General features: G+C 45.8%; 1 protein-coding gene across 1 annotated transcript in view; it reads right to left on the reverse strand.

Moving 5' to 3' along the window:
* PARVA (parvin alpha) overlaps positions 1–14,933 on the reverse strand; it is a 186,623-nt gene extending 171,690 nt beyond the window's left edge. Inside the window, exon 1 of the mRNA XM_047776269.1 lies at positions 14,677–14,933. Within this exon, the coding sequence (XP_047632225.1) occupies positions 14,677–14,812 (136 nt within the window). The 5' untranslated portion in view covers positions 14,813–14,933. The remainder of the gene's footprint in view (positions 1–14,676) is intronic.
* Positions 14,934–17,227: the final 2,294 nt, after the last annotated feature.

The following is a 17,227-nucleotide window of genomic DNA, read 5'->3' on the forward strand; positions in this document are numbered from 1 at the left end:
CTGTGCTCTCCTGACCCATCACCTTCCCATCCGACCTTACCCCACACAGAACATGGTCATACCAGAACCAGACACTTTCAGCCTAACAACCTTGGTTTTGTTGGTTTTACTTTCTTTTGTGTTTAAATTTTTTTTTTTTTTTTTTAGGGCCAGGCCTGAGTGGTATATGGAAGCTCCCAGGCTAGGGGTTGAATTAGAGCTGCAGCTGTAGGCCTATACCACAGCCATAGCAACGCAGGATCCAAGCTGTATCTGAGACCTAAGTTGCAGCTTTTAGCTATGCCGGATCCTTAACCTACTGATCCAGGCCAAGGATCAAACCCTCATCCTCATGGACACTATGTTGGATTCTTAGCCTGCTGAACCACAACAGGAACTCCCGTTGGTTTTACTTTCAAATAACCTACACCAAGACTACCCAGACCCAAAAGCAGTAATTTCTCCTGGTTGTCAGTTATAAACTATTAATGGTAAGCAAGCCAAATGTGATTCTTTGATCCTATAATTGCACTTCTGGGGCTCCAACCAAAAACAAAAACAAAACAAAACAAAAAAGATCCTGAATATTAAAAAGAAAAAAATCTTTAGGTAGCACTATTTCTAGAAAACTTAAAAAGAGAGCCAAAAGAAATGGTTAAGTAAACCATAGCACATTCACTCAATGGAATATTATAAAAGCATGTTTAATAAAGTCTGTAATAACATGAAAATTGTTAACATTATAACCATAAATAAAAATACAGGTAGTTCCCATTGTGGCTCAGCAGAAACGAATCCGACTAGAATCTATGAGGATGTGGGTTCGATCCCTGGCCTCGCTTGGTGGGTAGGGGATCCGACCATGAACTGAGGTGTAGGTTACAGATGCAGCTCGGATCCCACGTTGCTGTGGCTGTGGCGTAGGCCAGCAGCTGTAGCTCCAATTCCAACCCTATAGCCTGGGAACCTCCATAGGTCATGAATGTGGCCCTAAAAAAGAAAAAAAAAAAGATACAGAAGAAGTTTCGTCTATATAATATACATGGTATATACTTGAAGGAATAACAAGGAAAGTTGTAATGGAGAAAAAGAAAAGAAAACCAACTTCCTACAAGCAATTGCCTTTGGGAATTGGAACGCTGAATGACTGTTTCCTCTATTTTCCCATAAATCCCACATGCCTGGGTTAATTTTATAATGGGGAAGAAAAAAACAACTTTTATTTAAAAAGTCAGATGCTAAATGCTCTGGTTCACTCTTCCTTCCCCCAAGAGAGCGTGTGATAGTCAAGAATATTTCTGTTGAAACTGATTAACCTCACTGCTTCTTCCATCCATGGCCCCACATTTCCCTAAGGCTGGTGTGAAAGGAAGCCAATGGCACTAGTCTCAAAGCTGATTTTCCTAAGGATGTGGCAGGCAGCTATGTTCAGAGCAAAGAGCATCAGCACTTAGTACATGCGAGTCGACCCAGATTTTAAGTGAGTGCTCAAGTGATTCCCACACCACGCGGAACTTCATCCTAGTCCAAAAGGAGGCAGTGACCCAGAGAGGAGCAGGGCAGGGCTCGGCGCAGGCGGGCATCAGCCGTCCTCTCCCTTGGGAGGTTTTTTCCCTTTGTGGGTTGAAGCAGAAGAGTTGTAGTGGTGCAGCTCCCTTGCTGAGAAGCAACAATAATAGCCGGGTTCTGGCTGATCTTCAGATTTCCTTAGTCCTGCACTTAGTAAATGAAGCTGAGCTGGGCAAGAAGGGATGCATGTGGCAGAGAAACAGGGGCCGACGTCTGGGAATTAAGGGGACTCTGAATCTCCATTGTAGAGTTTCCCTCACCTCCCTCAAACTTTGCACATAGCCTATTTCACCTCCATCCTTCTTTTTTTTTTTTTTTTCAGTCTTTTTAGGGCTGCACCTGTGGCATATGGAGGTTCCCAGGCTAGGGGTCAAAACAGAGCTGTAGCCACCGGCCTACACCACAGCCACTGCAACGCAGGATCCGAGCTGCATCTGCGACCTACACCACAGCTCACGGCAATGCCGAATCCTTAACCCACTGAGCGAGGCCAGGGATCAAACCTGCAACCTTATGGTTCCTAGTCGGATTCATTTCCGCTGCACCACAGCAGGAACTCCAACCTCTGTCCTTCTTCATTTAAGCCCTTGAAACATGAATGTATGCAATGCCATTTCCACAAAGCAAGCTTCTCTGGTTGAAAACAAAGAACCTTAACCAGTGGGCTTCCTAGCAGGCTCACTGCTGCCGCTGCCTAAGCAGGGCCCACAGGTTTTCGGACCCACACCTCTGGTCTCGGGGGGCCTCCGTGTGTTTGTTAAATAACAGAGCTAAGTGAAAATGTCTTCCCATTGAGGCAAAGCGATTCCTGAGTGGAGGGAGGAGGCCGTTTCATAAGACACACACATGCATGCACACACACACACACACACAGCCCAGAAGTAGAGGCCTAGATGGAATCAGGGCACCTGAACAGTCATCAAAGGTTAGAGCAGAGTTTGAAGTAACCTGAGGACTCTAGTGAGAATAATATGCCCACAGATGGTTCAGGCAAGTAGTTACATACTAACTTTGCAGCGTACCAGTTAAATACCTGGTGCCATGCTAGGCACCTGGGATGCAACATGAGCAGAAGAAACACAACTCCTGCCCTCTGGAGTCTATAGGGAAGATGAAAAAGAAAAGAAGAGGCCACCTTGTCCTGGGGGTCCTGGTCCTCTGGCACAGCCCTCATTTGGATTTACTGCTGGCTACAGAACAAATTGAAAATGTAATAGAATATTTACATTTTTTAAACTGTCTTATTTTTATTTTATGTTTTAGGTATTTTTGTAAAGACATTTATTGTTAAAACTGTTGTAGCATTTTCCGCAAACGTCTTCTTTTTTCCATGACAGTGAGTGGAGATTTTAGATGCTTACAACTGTTTTCATGAGGATTTCATCTCTCCTCTGGTACTAATGGCTAAAACGTAATTACAAACTGCACTTGTGAAGCAAATGGTGATATTCCATGAGACAAGGAGACTCATTCCTAATATGGAGGTGTCCTTGGGCTGGGGCCCACTTATCCTGGTCTCCATCTCCTCCTCCCGACACAGAGGTGCCTTCATTAGTGGAGGAAAGAAAGAGGTCTTTGTGATGATGTCATTCCCAGACCACCCCACCCAGACAATAAAACTGAATTTGAGAGAAGCCTGGTGAAATGAGAACTCAGAAGTCATAGAATACCAGAATTGCAAGGGCCCAAAAAGCTTACTTAGCCTAATCCCCTGATGTTAGAAACAGGCAAGGGGGAAGAGAGTTGTCTAAGATTACGAGTTAGTGGTGGGCTATTTTCACCAAGGTAAATATGGGGAAATTCATTCCATAGAAATCCTCGTATCATTATGTGTTGAATACTATGCCAGGCAGGAGAGGCACAGGGGAGAACTCCCGTCATAGTGTGACATGCACAGCCACAAAGGGCCACAGCGCAGTGTGATCATGACATACAGATCTGGCAGGGTGGGACTACAGAGCAGGAAGCATCTCACTCTTCCCAGGGGAGTTATAGAAGACATCGAGCAGGAGGGGACTATCTGCATTGGGTTTTGACAATTGAATAGGAGTTTGTTTGGAGAGAAGGAAAGTCATTCCAGAAATATGGAAAATCAGGCATAAACAAAAGTGATAACATGTGGAAGATATGTGTTTGGGAAATGAAGAGTGGGTTTGTAAGGCTAAAATGGAGGCCCCTTGAAAGGAAAATAAAGCAGACTAGACCAAAAAGAGCTATTGTGAAGGACTTAATGCCATGCTAAGGAGTTTGCTGGGGATATGTTATCTTTGTGCTTAAAAGAACACATTGGCAAAAGAATGAAGGGTAGATTGAACAAAAAAGACCAGAGACAGAGAGACTAATGGGGTGGATATGGCAATATTTCAGGTGGAAAATAAAGATGCTAAAATTTAATAAACTAGGAAAACAGTATGGAGATTCCTCAGAAAACTAAAAATAGAACTACCATTTGATCCAGCAGTCCCACTCCTGGGCATCTATCCAGAGAAAACCATGACTCAAAAAGCCACATGTACTCCAGTGTTCATTGCAGCACTATTTGCAATAGCCAAGACATGGAAACAACCTAAATGTCCATCAACAGAGGAGTGGATCCAGAAGATGTGGTACATATACACAATGGAATATTACTCAGCCATTAAAAAGAAAGAAATAATGGCACTTGCAGCAGCATGAGTGGACCTAGAAATTATCATGCTAAATGAAGTCAGTCAGACAATGAGACACCAACATCAAATGCTTTTACTGACATCTGGAAACTGAAAAAAGGACAGAATGAACTTCTTCACAGAACAGATACTGACTCACAGACTTTGAAAAACTTAGGGTTTTTCAAAAACTCACAAAACTTATGGTTTTTCAAAAACTCACAAAACTGGATTGTGATGATCACTGTACAACTATAAATGTAATAAATTCACTGAGTAATAAAAAAATAAAATTTAATAAAATAATGCCAAAGGGAAAAAAAATAATCCCAAAGAAGACAAAGAGTACCTATGAGGGCTGAATTAAGGGGCTAATATTCACATGGTAGAACTGGCAGGATCTTGGGAGAGGTGATTGGGTGTGGGAATGAAAGGGAGCAGAGGTGGGCAAACTACTGCCCACGGCCACATCCAGCCTGCCATCTGTTTTTGCACAGCCCCTGTACCATGAATGGTTTTCACATTTTTTAAGTGCCCGGAAAAGAACAAAAGAAGGATATTTTGTGACACATGAAAATGATGTGAAATTCAGTCTCCATAACTATAGTTTTATTAGAATTTAGCCACACTTGTTCATTTACCTATCATCTGTGGCCACAAGGGGAGGGCCAAGTAGAAGCCAGAGACCCTGCCTTTTCAGAAAAAGTTGCTGACCTCTGAAACACAGGAGGATGGCAACATTTTCATGTTAGGCAGCTGCCAGAATAGTGGAAGAGTAAAAACAAATTTGGGCAAGTGGGACAAATAATAATTCCATCATGGGCATGTTGAGTTTGAGGGTCCTGTGACACATCCAGAACAGTGGAGAGTTGTATCTGGAGACAGGAGAAAGATATGGACTTGAGGCATGCATTGGGGAACCACTGATGGGTCACTGAAGCCACAGGCATAGGTGAGATAATCCACAGAAGGGAAAACAAAAAGAGAGGGCAAAGCAGGTGAAGTCAGGACATGCTACTGAAAGGTCAGCAGATAGAAAAGCCCCAAGAACGAGCCCAAAAAAAAAAAAAAAATAGAGAGACAGGGAACCATTCAGTGTGGTTAAGGTCAAGGGAGAATAGAATTTTAAGGACAAGAAAAAGTTGAATAATTCAAACACCAAGAGCCCGAGTGGGATGAGGATTAAAAAAGAGACAGTGGATTCTGGAGATGCTGACCAGTGAAGGGTGGATCATAGGAACAGGATAAATTGGAGAATTGACTTCCGGGAGTCCACACTCTTGCGGGTTCCCTCCTAGCACATCGGCCACTCCTTTCCAGCCTTTCTCCGGTTCCTCCTCATCTCCCAACTTTTAAATGTTAGAGAGTCCTTGGACCTCATCTATGTCCTATGCTCCTTTTGTTTGTTCGTTTTTGTCTTTTTGCCTTTTCTTGAGCTGCTCCTGCGGCATATAGAGGTTCCCAGGCTAGGGGTCCAATTGGAGCTGTAGCCGCCGGCCTACACCACAGCCACAGCAACGTGGGATCCGAGCCACGTCTGCAACCTACACCACAGCTCATGGCAATGCCGGATCTTTAACCCACTGAGTAAGGCCGGGGATCGAACTCGCAACCTCATGGTTTCCAGTCAGATTCATTAACCACTGCGCCACAACGGGAACTCCCTATGCTCCTTCCCTGATGCTCCCATTCAGTCTCATGGCTTTAAATACACCTACAGACAGAGGTGTCTCCAGCCTAGAGCCCTCCCTGGAGCTGGATACCTAGAACCAAATGCTAACTCAATATGGCCCCTGGGAAGTCTAGAAGGTACCTCTAACCAAATGGGTCCAAAATAGAGTGTTGCTCTCTCTCTCCCCACACCAGCTCTTCCTGCAGAACTCGCCAACTCATCTCACATAAGTTATATTTTCCAGCTGTTCAAACACAAACCCTAAAGTCATCTTGTTTCTACTTTTTCACCTTCCAGTTAACCATTCAATAAATCCTCTCGATTATCTCTTCAAACTTTATCCAGAATTGGATGCTCACCCCTCCACTGCTACCGCTCAGCTCTGGATGCCCACCATCTCTCACCTGGATCATTAAAGTGACCCCCTCACTCATCTTCCACCCCTGCCCTGCCCCCCTCAGTCACTGACTGAGCAATCCTGTTAGTACAGAAGAGTGATCATGTCATTTCTTCATGCAAAACCCTCCAAACCCTTCCAATGTGACCCACTATATAAAGTTCGCTTTTAAAAGAAAATTTATAAACGTGGATCCTTTAGAATTATTGCACTGAATAGGTAAATGACAAAAGGGAAATTGCACAATTTTTAAATTTTCTAATAGTTTGCATATGCTTACTATGTTCCTCTTTTCTCTTCGTGTAAACTAAGGTGCATGCCATGAGATGCACTTTTTTTTTTTGTCTTTTTGCCTTTTCTAGGGCTGCTCCCACGGCACATGGAGGTTCCCAGGCTAGGGGTCTAATCTGAGCTGTCGCTGCCACAGCAGCACAGGATCCAAGCCTCATCTGCAACCTACACCACAGCTCACGGCAACGCCAGATCCTTAACCCACTGAGCAAGGCCAGGGATCGAACCGCAACCTCATGGTTCCTAGTCGGATTTGTTAACCACTGCGCCACGACGGGAACTCCAATGAGATGTACTTCTAATCACCAAAAAGAACATGAAGTAATACATTCATGAACTGCATACTCAAGAACGGGGAATAGGTTTTAAGAAGGGTTAAAAATAAAACAATCCCAAGATATTGTCACCTGCTTCCAGGACAGTAAACCAAGAATGAACCATATTTTCATGCCTTCTAGGAATGTGACCTTAAACCAATCACTGGGAAATTTCCTGCACAAAACACTGAGGTAATAATCTACCGGATAAGACTTTTGCCCTTCTTCTCCCCAAAAAGGTAATCTTGCCCTACACAACTTTTTCTTTTACTAATAACTTAATTAGGAGTTCCCGTCATGGCTCAGTGGTTAATGAACCCAACTAGTATCCACGAGGACGCAGGTTCAATTCCCAGCCTTGCTCAGTGGGTTAAGGATCTGGGGTTGCCATGAGCTGTGGTGCAGGTCACAGACGCGGCCTGGATCCCATGCTGCTGTGGTTGTGGTGGAGGCCGGCAGCTACAGCTCTGATTTGACCCCTAGCCTGGGAACCTCCAAATGCCATGGGTACGGCCCCAAAAAACAGATAGATAGATAGATAGATAGATAGATAGATAGATAGATAGATAGATAGATAGATAGACAGACAGACAGACAGACAGACAGACAGACAGACTTAATTAGTAAAGGTCCCGGGCTTACAATGGCCTCTAGGTATCTACACAGCCTGTCCCCACCCTCAATCTAAGTACCCCTGAGACCTCACGACCTTCCACAATTGTCCTCAACACACCAGGCCCACTTCTGCTTCACGGGTCTTTGAATCAGCCATCACCTCTGCCTGCAGGGTTCATCTCCAAATACACAGATGGGGCACCCCTCCCTCGGGTCTTTATTCAAGTAAATTCTTCTCAGTGAGGCCTCCCCTAGCCACCCTATTTAAAACAGCCAACCACCCCCATTCCCTCACACGCATTTCCCCTTTTCCTCCTTTATTTCACACTGGAGGATTTGCTACCACTTGCACAGCATACATGTAATTTACCCATTTATCTGGTTTGTGATCTGTCTCCCTTACTGGAAAGTAAGCTCACAAAGGGAGAGTTTTTTTGTGTTGCTGTTGTAGTTGTTGCTTTTAAGGGTCACACTGGTGGCACACAGAAGTTCCCAGGCTAGGGATTGAATCCAAGCTATAGCCGCCGGCCTATGCCACAGCCACAGCAATGCCAGATCCGAGTCTTGTCTGCAACCTACACCACAGCTCACGGCAACCCCAGATCCTTAACCCACTGAGTGAGGCCAGGGATCGAACCTGCATCCTCATGGGTACTAGCTGGGTTCGTTTCCCCTGAGCCACAAAGGGCGAGATTTTTGTCTATTTTTTCCCGGCCATGTGCCGACACCCAGTGCAGTGCCTGGCACACAGCAGGCACTCATTTACTGGTGAAAGAATGAGAATAGTGAATCGGGAAGTGACTAGGAGCTAAAAAAGGGGAAGCCAGTGCGGACAACTCTTCCAGGTCCTCTGGTGAGTAGCTAATGGAAAACCATCATCAAGGGATTGTCTACAAAGGGGAAAGACTTGAGCACGTTTGCAGATGTTAGAGGGACAGAGAAGCATGAAAAAGACTGGGGATTTGGGCAAAAGGATACTAGCTGCACCAAGGCTGGGAAGAAGTAGAACTGAGAGGTCTCATGAACAAAGAGAGAAGGGATCCCCCTTAGAAGGGACTAAGACAGGAAGTGAAGAGAAAAGGACAGGTATCAATACCTGGGGGGTGGGGGTTGGAGAAAATTTAACCAAGTTCATACCTGGCTTTTTTTTTTTTTGGCTTTTTTTAGGCCCACACCCATGGCATCTGGAGGTTCCCAGGTTAGGGGTCAAATCGGAGCTGTAGCTGCCGGCCTATGCTATAGCCACAGCAATGCAGGATCCGAGCCACATCTGTGACTTACACCACAGCTCACGGCAACACCGGATCCTTAACCCATTGAGAAGGCCAGGGATCGAACCTGTGTCTTTAGGATGCTAGTCCGATTCGTTAACCACTGAGCCACGATGGGAACTCCCATACCTGGCATTTAATTTTCCACCTCAAGGTCTAGGGAAGAGCTTGAGTGCTAAGGGTTTAAACATGGCAGGTTGGAAAATGAGGATGCAAGCTGATTAGGAGAGAAGAACTGCTTAACAATGGTCACTCTAGAAACCACACACCTATTGCAGAGTTTGGAGATTTTCCTCAGTTACACTGGACAGCCAAAGAGACTCAAAATGGTATCATTCAGGCAGCAGACAAAATGTAAAACTCAGAGGGATAATAAATACATGGGTAGAACACAAGAATAACCACTGCCATGGGCTTAATGCAGGGTACCTTCAGCTGGCAGATGCAACTCAAGATGGTATTCCTGGAAAGAGCAGGTCTTGAGGACAGATCTGGAGGAAGCAAAGTGAAAAGTGGCCCTTGCAAGTAGACTCTGAAAGGCTAGCCTAAGAATCTGCACAGAAGGGTCATGTACAGCATCAATGGGGACTGGAAACCCCAAAAGAGAAGATCCGCAGAGGAAAACCAAAAGCCATGCAGCCACAGCTCATGAGAATGGGCCTAGATATTTTCAAATGCTGCAAGGTGACATCTTGGGAAACGGGATGATCTGACCTGCAAAGAAAGATCCCTACTTTCCAAAACCACCAAAATGTGCTGCACAGATTTCATACAGTTTATGAGTTACTAAGCTATGTGCAGAGTCTGTGGAGACTTCTTGCAGTCTGTAATGAAAAGACTATTTCAAATTTTAAAGACTATTTCAAATTGAACTCTCAGGGAGTTCCCATCATGGCTCAGTGGAAAGGAATCTGACAAGCATCCTTGAGGACACTGGTTCAATCCCTGGCCTCGCTCAGTGGGTTAAAGATCTGGCGTTACTGTGAGCTGTGGTGTACGTCACAAAAACAGCTCTGATCCTGCGTTGCTGTGGCTGTGGTGTAGGCCAGCAGCTACAGCTCCCATTAGACCCCTAGCCTGGGAACCTCCATGTGCCATGGGTGCGGCCCTAAAAAGACAAAAAAATAAAATAAAATTGAACTGTCGATTTTAATAGCCATCATTATTTTGCTATGCCATACATATTATAAACTTTGTCTAAACCTCACAGCCTCCATGTAAAGAAGGAATTTTTTTATTCCCATTTTATGGATGAAAAATCAGAGGCTTTGAAGTTTTAAGGAATTTGTCATAGCGATAAGGAACTTGTTAATAGCAATAATAAGAACCAGATAAGAAATCAAACCCAACTTTATCTGGCCCCAAAGACCATGCTTTTAGCCTCTATTTTCTCTTTCCTCCTTCATGCTGCTTTTTTATGAAAACATAGGAATTATTATTATTAGTTTTACTACATTCTAAAAGGACTTACATGGAGTTCCATTGTGGCACAGTGGAAACGAATCCAACTAGGAACCATGAGGTTTCAGGCTCGAATCCTGACCTCACTCAGTGGGTTAAGGATCCGGTGTTGCAGTGAGCTGTGGTGTAGGTTGAAGACATGGCTCGGATCTGCCGTTGCTGTGGCTGCGGTGTAGCCCGGCAGCTGTGGCTCCATTCCACCCCTAGCCTGGGAACCTCCACATGCTGTGGGCGTGGCCCTAAAAAGACAAATAAATAAATAAATAATAAAAGGACTTACAGTCATTCTACAATGTACATAGTAGGTTTTCTTAGGAAAATATATTTTTAATGTGAAATTATTGACCTAAATCTTCTAACTCACATGGGTCTGGCTGTGGGACATATCAGGTATCAAATGAATGAATGGGAGTCCTTGGGCCCAGGAGAATTCAATGCTGAAGCACTGGGGTAATTTGTATATAGACCAATGTCCATGATCTTGAGGAATCATGAAGAATGGCAGGTTCTAGAACACAGGGGAACCATGGAAAGAGAGTAGTTTCTGCAAAGCACAGAGCTGTGAGTTTATGCAGGATCCAGAGTAAGACTTCGCTTCTTGCTACTAAAGTGATGGTTAGTGGATCCTTGACTGGGAAAGTACTGATCACTGAGACCCAGCACCTGCTCACCAAGAGCAGGTCATTTCAGACCAACCCCACTTCTCTCTTTAACTTTGTAGAACCACCATGTGCAGCGGCAAGCAGCTGGAGCTGGGTGATGGCGGCCCCTTGAGAAGAAGCACGTGCTCTTATCATTCATCCCCTTACATCCCCTGGATTGGCTAACAGACTGAATGTCAGAATCAGAATTTGACAATTAAGCATAACCAGGACAAAAATAAGATCTTGCACTTTGGTTTCAAAAACCCAATTGAGCAAATTCAAGATAGGCAAGGGAATGACTTAGGTGCAACACACATTAAAATGTCTTTGAGTAAACTGATAATGAGCTCAATGAGAGATAATGGTGTGATGCTGTGGGCAGAATGAAGAAAAGTAGCCTCAGCTGCATTAATGGCGGTGTCTAAGCTAGAACAGAGAAGGTGACAGCCCTGAGCTAATGGACTGGTCCACTATCATACCATGTTGACTTCTGGGCAGCTCACTTTGAGGGAATCTGCTAGTTATTCTCCATTGTTCCACACTGATCCCATTCTGACCTATTTGCTGCACTGCTCCTGAGGGAGCTGACCCCTATGCATTGCATCACCTAGATTCCCTTGCTCTGGTGATGTCCCACTGGGGTGAGCCAGTGGGAAGTACCAGCAAGAGATTCAAGGGCAAAAAGAGAGAGAATATGCAGAGTATCTCTAGTGCCACTGTCTCCCTGCTCCATCTCCATATTTCTGATGGTTGCTGTGTCCCATTACAGCTACAATTCCTGTCAAAAAACCCCTGCTTCCCCAGCTCCAGCCCTCACTGGGTACAAGTTTGCTCCCCTTGTCCCTTCTACCTTAGGGGTGGTAACAGCTTCCCCCTGTTGGTAGCTTCTAGGTGCCTCAGCATCCTCCTAGGTTCCCTTCATCCTTGCCCACACCTCTGTAAATAATCCCTTCACTACATTATTTGCAAAATCCCAACTAACTTGTCCTTCTGTTTCCTGCAGGAACCCTGACTACAACTAAAAAGACAGGATACCAAAGGCCATGAAGCCATCTACAAGGACCAGTTATAGGAAGAGAAGATGTTTGGACTGGTCAAGGGACTTCACAAAATAGGCTGGTCCACTTGGAACAAGAGAAGAGCCACCATCCCACTCGTTCTCCTGGCTGCATGAACCCAATGGTAGAAGATACAGAGAGACCAACTTTGGACTCAATATAAAGTAATCTTTTCCAAAGAGTTGGCAAAATAGGGTGAGGGTATCTGGTAGGTGGCGAGTTTCAGTAATTCTGAGATGCCCAGTCTTAAGCCAGAGAGCCCACCAGGAACACTATAGGAAGTCCATAGGAAATACTGGGCACAGCCCAGGAAAAAGTTACAGGCATAGACTAGAATAGGACTCTCCAAGCCAGGATTTCACCTCTTGTTACAAACTGCACGCTACACAGACAATGGTTTACCAAAATATCCACAATGGGGGGAAACATTTTTGGGAATGTGTTTTATTTATTTATTATGGAAGCACCTGAAGCATATGAAATTTCCCAGGCTAGGGGTAGAATCGGAGCTGCAGCTGAGGCTCCGCCACAGCCACGGCAACACTAGATCCAAGTCGCATCTGCAACCTGTGCTGCCGCTTGCACCAATGCCATATCCTTAACCAAATGAGCAAGGCCAGGGATAGAACCCACATCCTCACTGAAGACAGCATTGTGTTCTTAACCCACTGAGCCACAGTGGAAACTCTTCAGGAATGTGTTTTGCTGCTGCTGGGTTCAATATACAGGATAGTTCTCTGTGTCAAGTTCGATCATTCTCAACACAGTTCTTTTTCATGCTTTAAGATAACTCAGGAACATAAAACTTATTTCACATCTTGGCATCGCAACCTTCCAAATATTTATTCCCAAACCGCTGAAGAATCTAAAAAAAAAAAAAAATTTTAACTAAGCAACTCTACACACCAATCACTAGACCTTTTGCAAAACTGTCACCTCATTATTCAACATAAAAATTTGGATGCTACAAATAATGTTGGAGAGGATGTGAAGAAAAGGAAACCCTCGCACACTACTGGTGGAAATGCAAATTGGCACAGCTACTTTGGAAAACAGTATGGAGATTCCTTAAAAAACTAAAAATAGAACTATTATATGATCCAGCAATTCCACTCCTAAAGTACATCTGGAAAAGATGAAAACTAATTCGAAAAAATCATGCACCCCAATGTTCGTAGCAGCACTATTACAATAGCCACAATGTGAAAGCTGCCCTAATGCCCCTCAACAGACGAAAGGATTAAGAGGATGTGGCATACACATTTACATAATATGGAACACTACTGAGCCACAAAAAAGAATGAAATATTGCCATTTGCAGCAATGTGAATGGACCTAGAGAATATTATGCTTAGTGAAGTAAGCCAAAGACAAATAGAGTATGATTTCAATTACATGTGGAATCTAGAAAATAACACAAATGAATGGAATATGCAAAACAGAAACAGGCTCACAGATATAGAACACAAACTTGTGACTAGGAGTCTGGAGTTAATACATGCAAACTATTGCATTTGGAGTGGATAAGCAATGAGATCCTGCTGTGTAACACTGGGAACTATATCTAGTCACTTATGGAGCATGATGGAGGATAATGTGAGAAAAAGAATCTCTCTATACATGTGTGTGTGTGACTGGGTCACTTTGCTATATGTAGAAATTGACAGAACACTGTAAACCGACTATAATGGAAAAAAATAAAAATCACTGAAAAAAAAAAAGATGAAGATAACACACTTGTGGTTACCAAAGAGAAGAGGGAAGGAGGGAGGGACAAATTGAGGGTATGGGTTTAACAGAATATGGGATTTATATAGAGAGTAGGTAAGCAACAAGGATATACTGTATAGCACAGGGAATTATATCCAGTATCTTGTAATAACCTACAAGGGAATATAATCTGAAAAAACAGCAAGTCACTATGCTAACCTGAAACTAATACAATATTGTAAATCAACTTAAAAAAAAAATCAAACAAACAGGATGCAAAATCTGCCCATGGGACATGGTCCTGGAAAAAAATGAGATCGCCTCAATTCACCCTGGTGGGAAAAAGGAAATGGTTTTTGCAAGGGCCCTTAATTCCTGAGTTCACAAAAAGGTCACAGCCCAGGATGCTTCTGTTGTGTGTTTAATCGAGGTTTTCGTCTTGAGTGCAACTTTATCATTTATCACGCGGCGGGACCACTAGGACAGCCAGATTTCCACTCATTCATTCAACAAACATTTGGTGTCGAGATCTACCCAACAGAGCCCTGGGGACGGACAAAATATCCAGAGACTAACGTTGCATCCGCACACTTCAGCAGGTCTAGCAAATGATCTGATTTCAAAGACCAATGAAGGCAAAGAGTGAGAGTGACGGCGCCCAGAAAAGTTGCAGCAGAAACTTGGAAGTGCCAGCCTTCAGCGCGGAGAAGGCGGAGACTTGAGGCCTAAGAGAAGACGCCGCCTCCGGGCTGGCGGGCCCTGCCACCTCCTCGGCCCCCGGCCCAGCGCAGGCGTCGCCTGATCCCAGGCCCGGGCGGCCCCATCCGATCGCCTCGGCGCCCCGGAGGGCAGCGCCCCTGGAGCTCGGAGCAGGGAGAGCACTAAGCCAGGCCCCCCGGGATGTTCCCGGGCAGCGCGCGCGCCCGCGCCGCCGCTCCCCCCACCCCCAGAGCCGGGCACCCGCGGCGCGCTCCCGCCCAGCCCCGGGAGCCCCGGCCCGTCGGCCCCCAGCCCCTGCGGCTCGCTGGCCCGGGCCGCACTTACCCTCCTTGGCTTTCTTCCTCCGGGCTAGAGTCCCTCCGAGTTTCCCCAAGAAGGAGTCGTCTTTCTTCCGGGATGGGGGCGATTTGGGAGTGGGGGACTTGGGGACAGACGGCGACTTCTGCGGGGAGGTGGCCATGGCGGCGGAGCGGACAGCCGCGGGCCGGTCGGGACGCGGAGCTGGCGCTTGGGCGGACGCGGCGGGACTGAGGCTGCGGCTTTCCAAACGGAAGCGGAATTATTCCAAGCATTTGAGGCAGCTCACGCTCGCCTTTCCCTTCCCTCTCTCCCTCCCTCGCGCCGCCCTCCGCCCTGCAAGGAGCTGCGCGCTCCGGGCCGGCGCCCCGCCGGTGCCGGGGGCTGGAAAGATGCCCCAGATCTCCCTCATGCTGGACTTGAGGCCTTATCTGTTTCTGTGTGTGCGACCCTCCAACCTGAGAGCCCCGGAGCCTGGAGTCTGCACTTCCCCTGGCTCCGCATCCGGCACAGTTCCTCGCTCTAATCCCGGGTTCCGTGATTGCTGAACCGAACCCACATGCTACTCTGTCTCCTGATGGCTTGGTCCGCCTGCTTGATGAGGAGCTCGCTCTTCCTTTGCATTTTTAACCGTGCAGTTATGAGGCCCATGTCTTGTGCCCACGAAAGAGAGTCAACCAGCTCGGGAAGAAATAATTAGCGTGAACTAAAATGTGTTCGAGCCCTACCAACTGGGCACATCCAACTGCTCCTGCACTGATCCATGGCTGGCAATCTCCTTCACCCCCAACCAAAAATGAGCAGTTTGAAGTTCAGGCGCTCGGACCAAGACCTCTTCTTAAGAGAGAGCCTTGTTTCTAGCAGCTCAAGGGCTTGTATAAAGGAGGATCCCAAATGCAGGAGGAAATGTGAATGGGAAGGAAGGGTCATGGGTTCCTATGAGACCTGCCCAACCCCACCTCAACTTACCTTGCCTAAATAAAAGCAACAGATGGACATCCACGCTCAGTGAGATAAGGGGAGTGGCAGAAATGCTATCATTGCAAGGACTGAGGCTGGAAATGACTAAAGGCACGTTTTATTGTGCCTGGCTGCTTGCTGTTCTCACTCGGGCTCTTTTCGCTCCCTTGGACTCTCCCTCTGACTCTCCTTCTCCCCAGTCCCCCTTATCACTCTCTCTAGCTTACAGGCTCTCTCTGTCTCTTACAACCCCTTGGCAACTGTGTTTCCTCCAAGTAGCTACAGCTGATTGACCTTGAGTGATCGATCACCTGACCCAAAGGGCCCTAATGCTTGATTGGAGAGCAGCCAATCAGATAGTCTCCATCAAGATTCTGAACTAAGCTAGAGATGGTTGTCAGAAGTCCAGCACTTAGTGATGATTATGCAGACTCAAAGGGGGATAGAGGGTGGGGGGGGTCCATTTTTAGCCACAGGCCCCCTAGTAATAGAGAAACAAAACAATGGAGCAAAGAGGTGTGCTCAAAAAGCGTTGTGGTCTGGGAGTTCCCATCCTCTGTTGCTGCAGGGGCAACGAATATGACTAGGAACCATGAGGTTGAGGGTTCGATCTCTGGCCTCACTCAGTGGTTTAAGGATCCGGCGTTGCCATGAAGTGTGGTGTAGATTGAAGACGTGGCTCAGATCCTATACTGCTGTGGCTGTGGCGTAGGCCGGCAGCTACAGCTCTGATTGGACCCCTAGCCTGGGAACCTCCATATGCTGCAGGTCTGATCCTGAAAACCAAAAAAAAAAAAAAAAAAAAAAAAGCATTGTGGTCTGAGTAATGAAAAATCATGGGGGCAGCTGCCTGGACCTTGAACCTCTTCCCAGTGCCCCACTTGCAGTTCTCCCAGGGACCAGCTCTGCTTCCTTTCTGGGACACATTTCTAGTTCCTATTCCTAGTTCCTAAAGCCTTGTAATAATCCATCCATCTGCCTTTACTTGAGCCAGTCAGCCAACTAACAAGCAACAATTCCTGTGAATATACACTTAATGAGATGGTCAATAGGCTCTCAGCACATATGTGTTCATCTTATCTTTGCTTAAGAGTCATAATTTTACCTTTTAAAAAATATATATAATTTAGCTAGTTATATTCTTAATAGAAAGCAAAGAACTCATGATGACTAGAATTTTCACAGCGGGTTGCAATTAACATCCCCTCCTACCACCACCACCCTGATAAACTTTAAAGGGATGTTGAGGAGTTCCTGTTGTGAAAAAATCCGACTAGGAACCAAGAGGTTGTGGGTTCCATCCCTGGCCTCGCTCATTGGGTTAAGGATCTGGCTTTGCCATGAGCTGTGGTGTAGGTCACAGATGCAGCTCGGATCTCGAGTTGGGTAGCTCCGGTTGGACCCCCAGCCTGTGAACCTCCGTGTGCCACAGGTGCAGCCCTAAAAAGCAAAAAAAAAAAAAAAAGTAAGATGTTGAAATGCCAAAATTGAATCGTATTTTGATTACATCATTAATCATTCTTGTTCAGGATATTGTGTACCTAGGGACATCAAAATCTGATCCCCACCCTCAGAACTCTTACTGGGGAATCTCGAGATACACAGCTCAAGAGCTATG

The sequence above is a fragment of the Phacochoerus africanus genome, chromosome 4 (genome assembly GCF_016906955.1).
Source record: "Phacochoerus africanus isolate WHEZ1 chromosome 4, ROS_Pafr_v1, whole genome shotgun sequence".
Taxonomy (NCBI): Eukaryota; Metazoa; Chordata; class Mammalia; order Artiodactyla; family Suidae; genus Phacochoerus; species Phacochoerus africanus.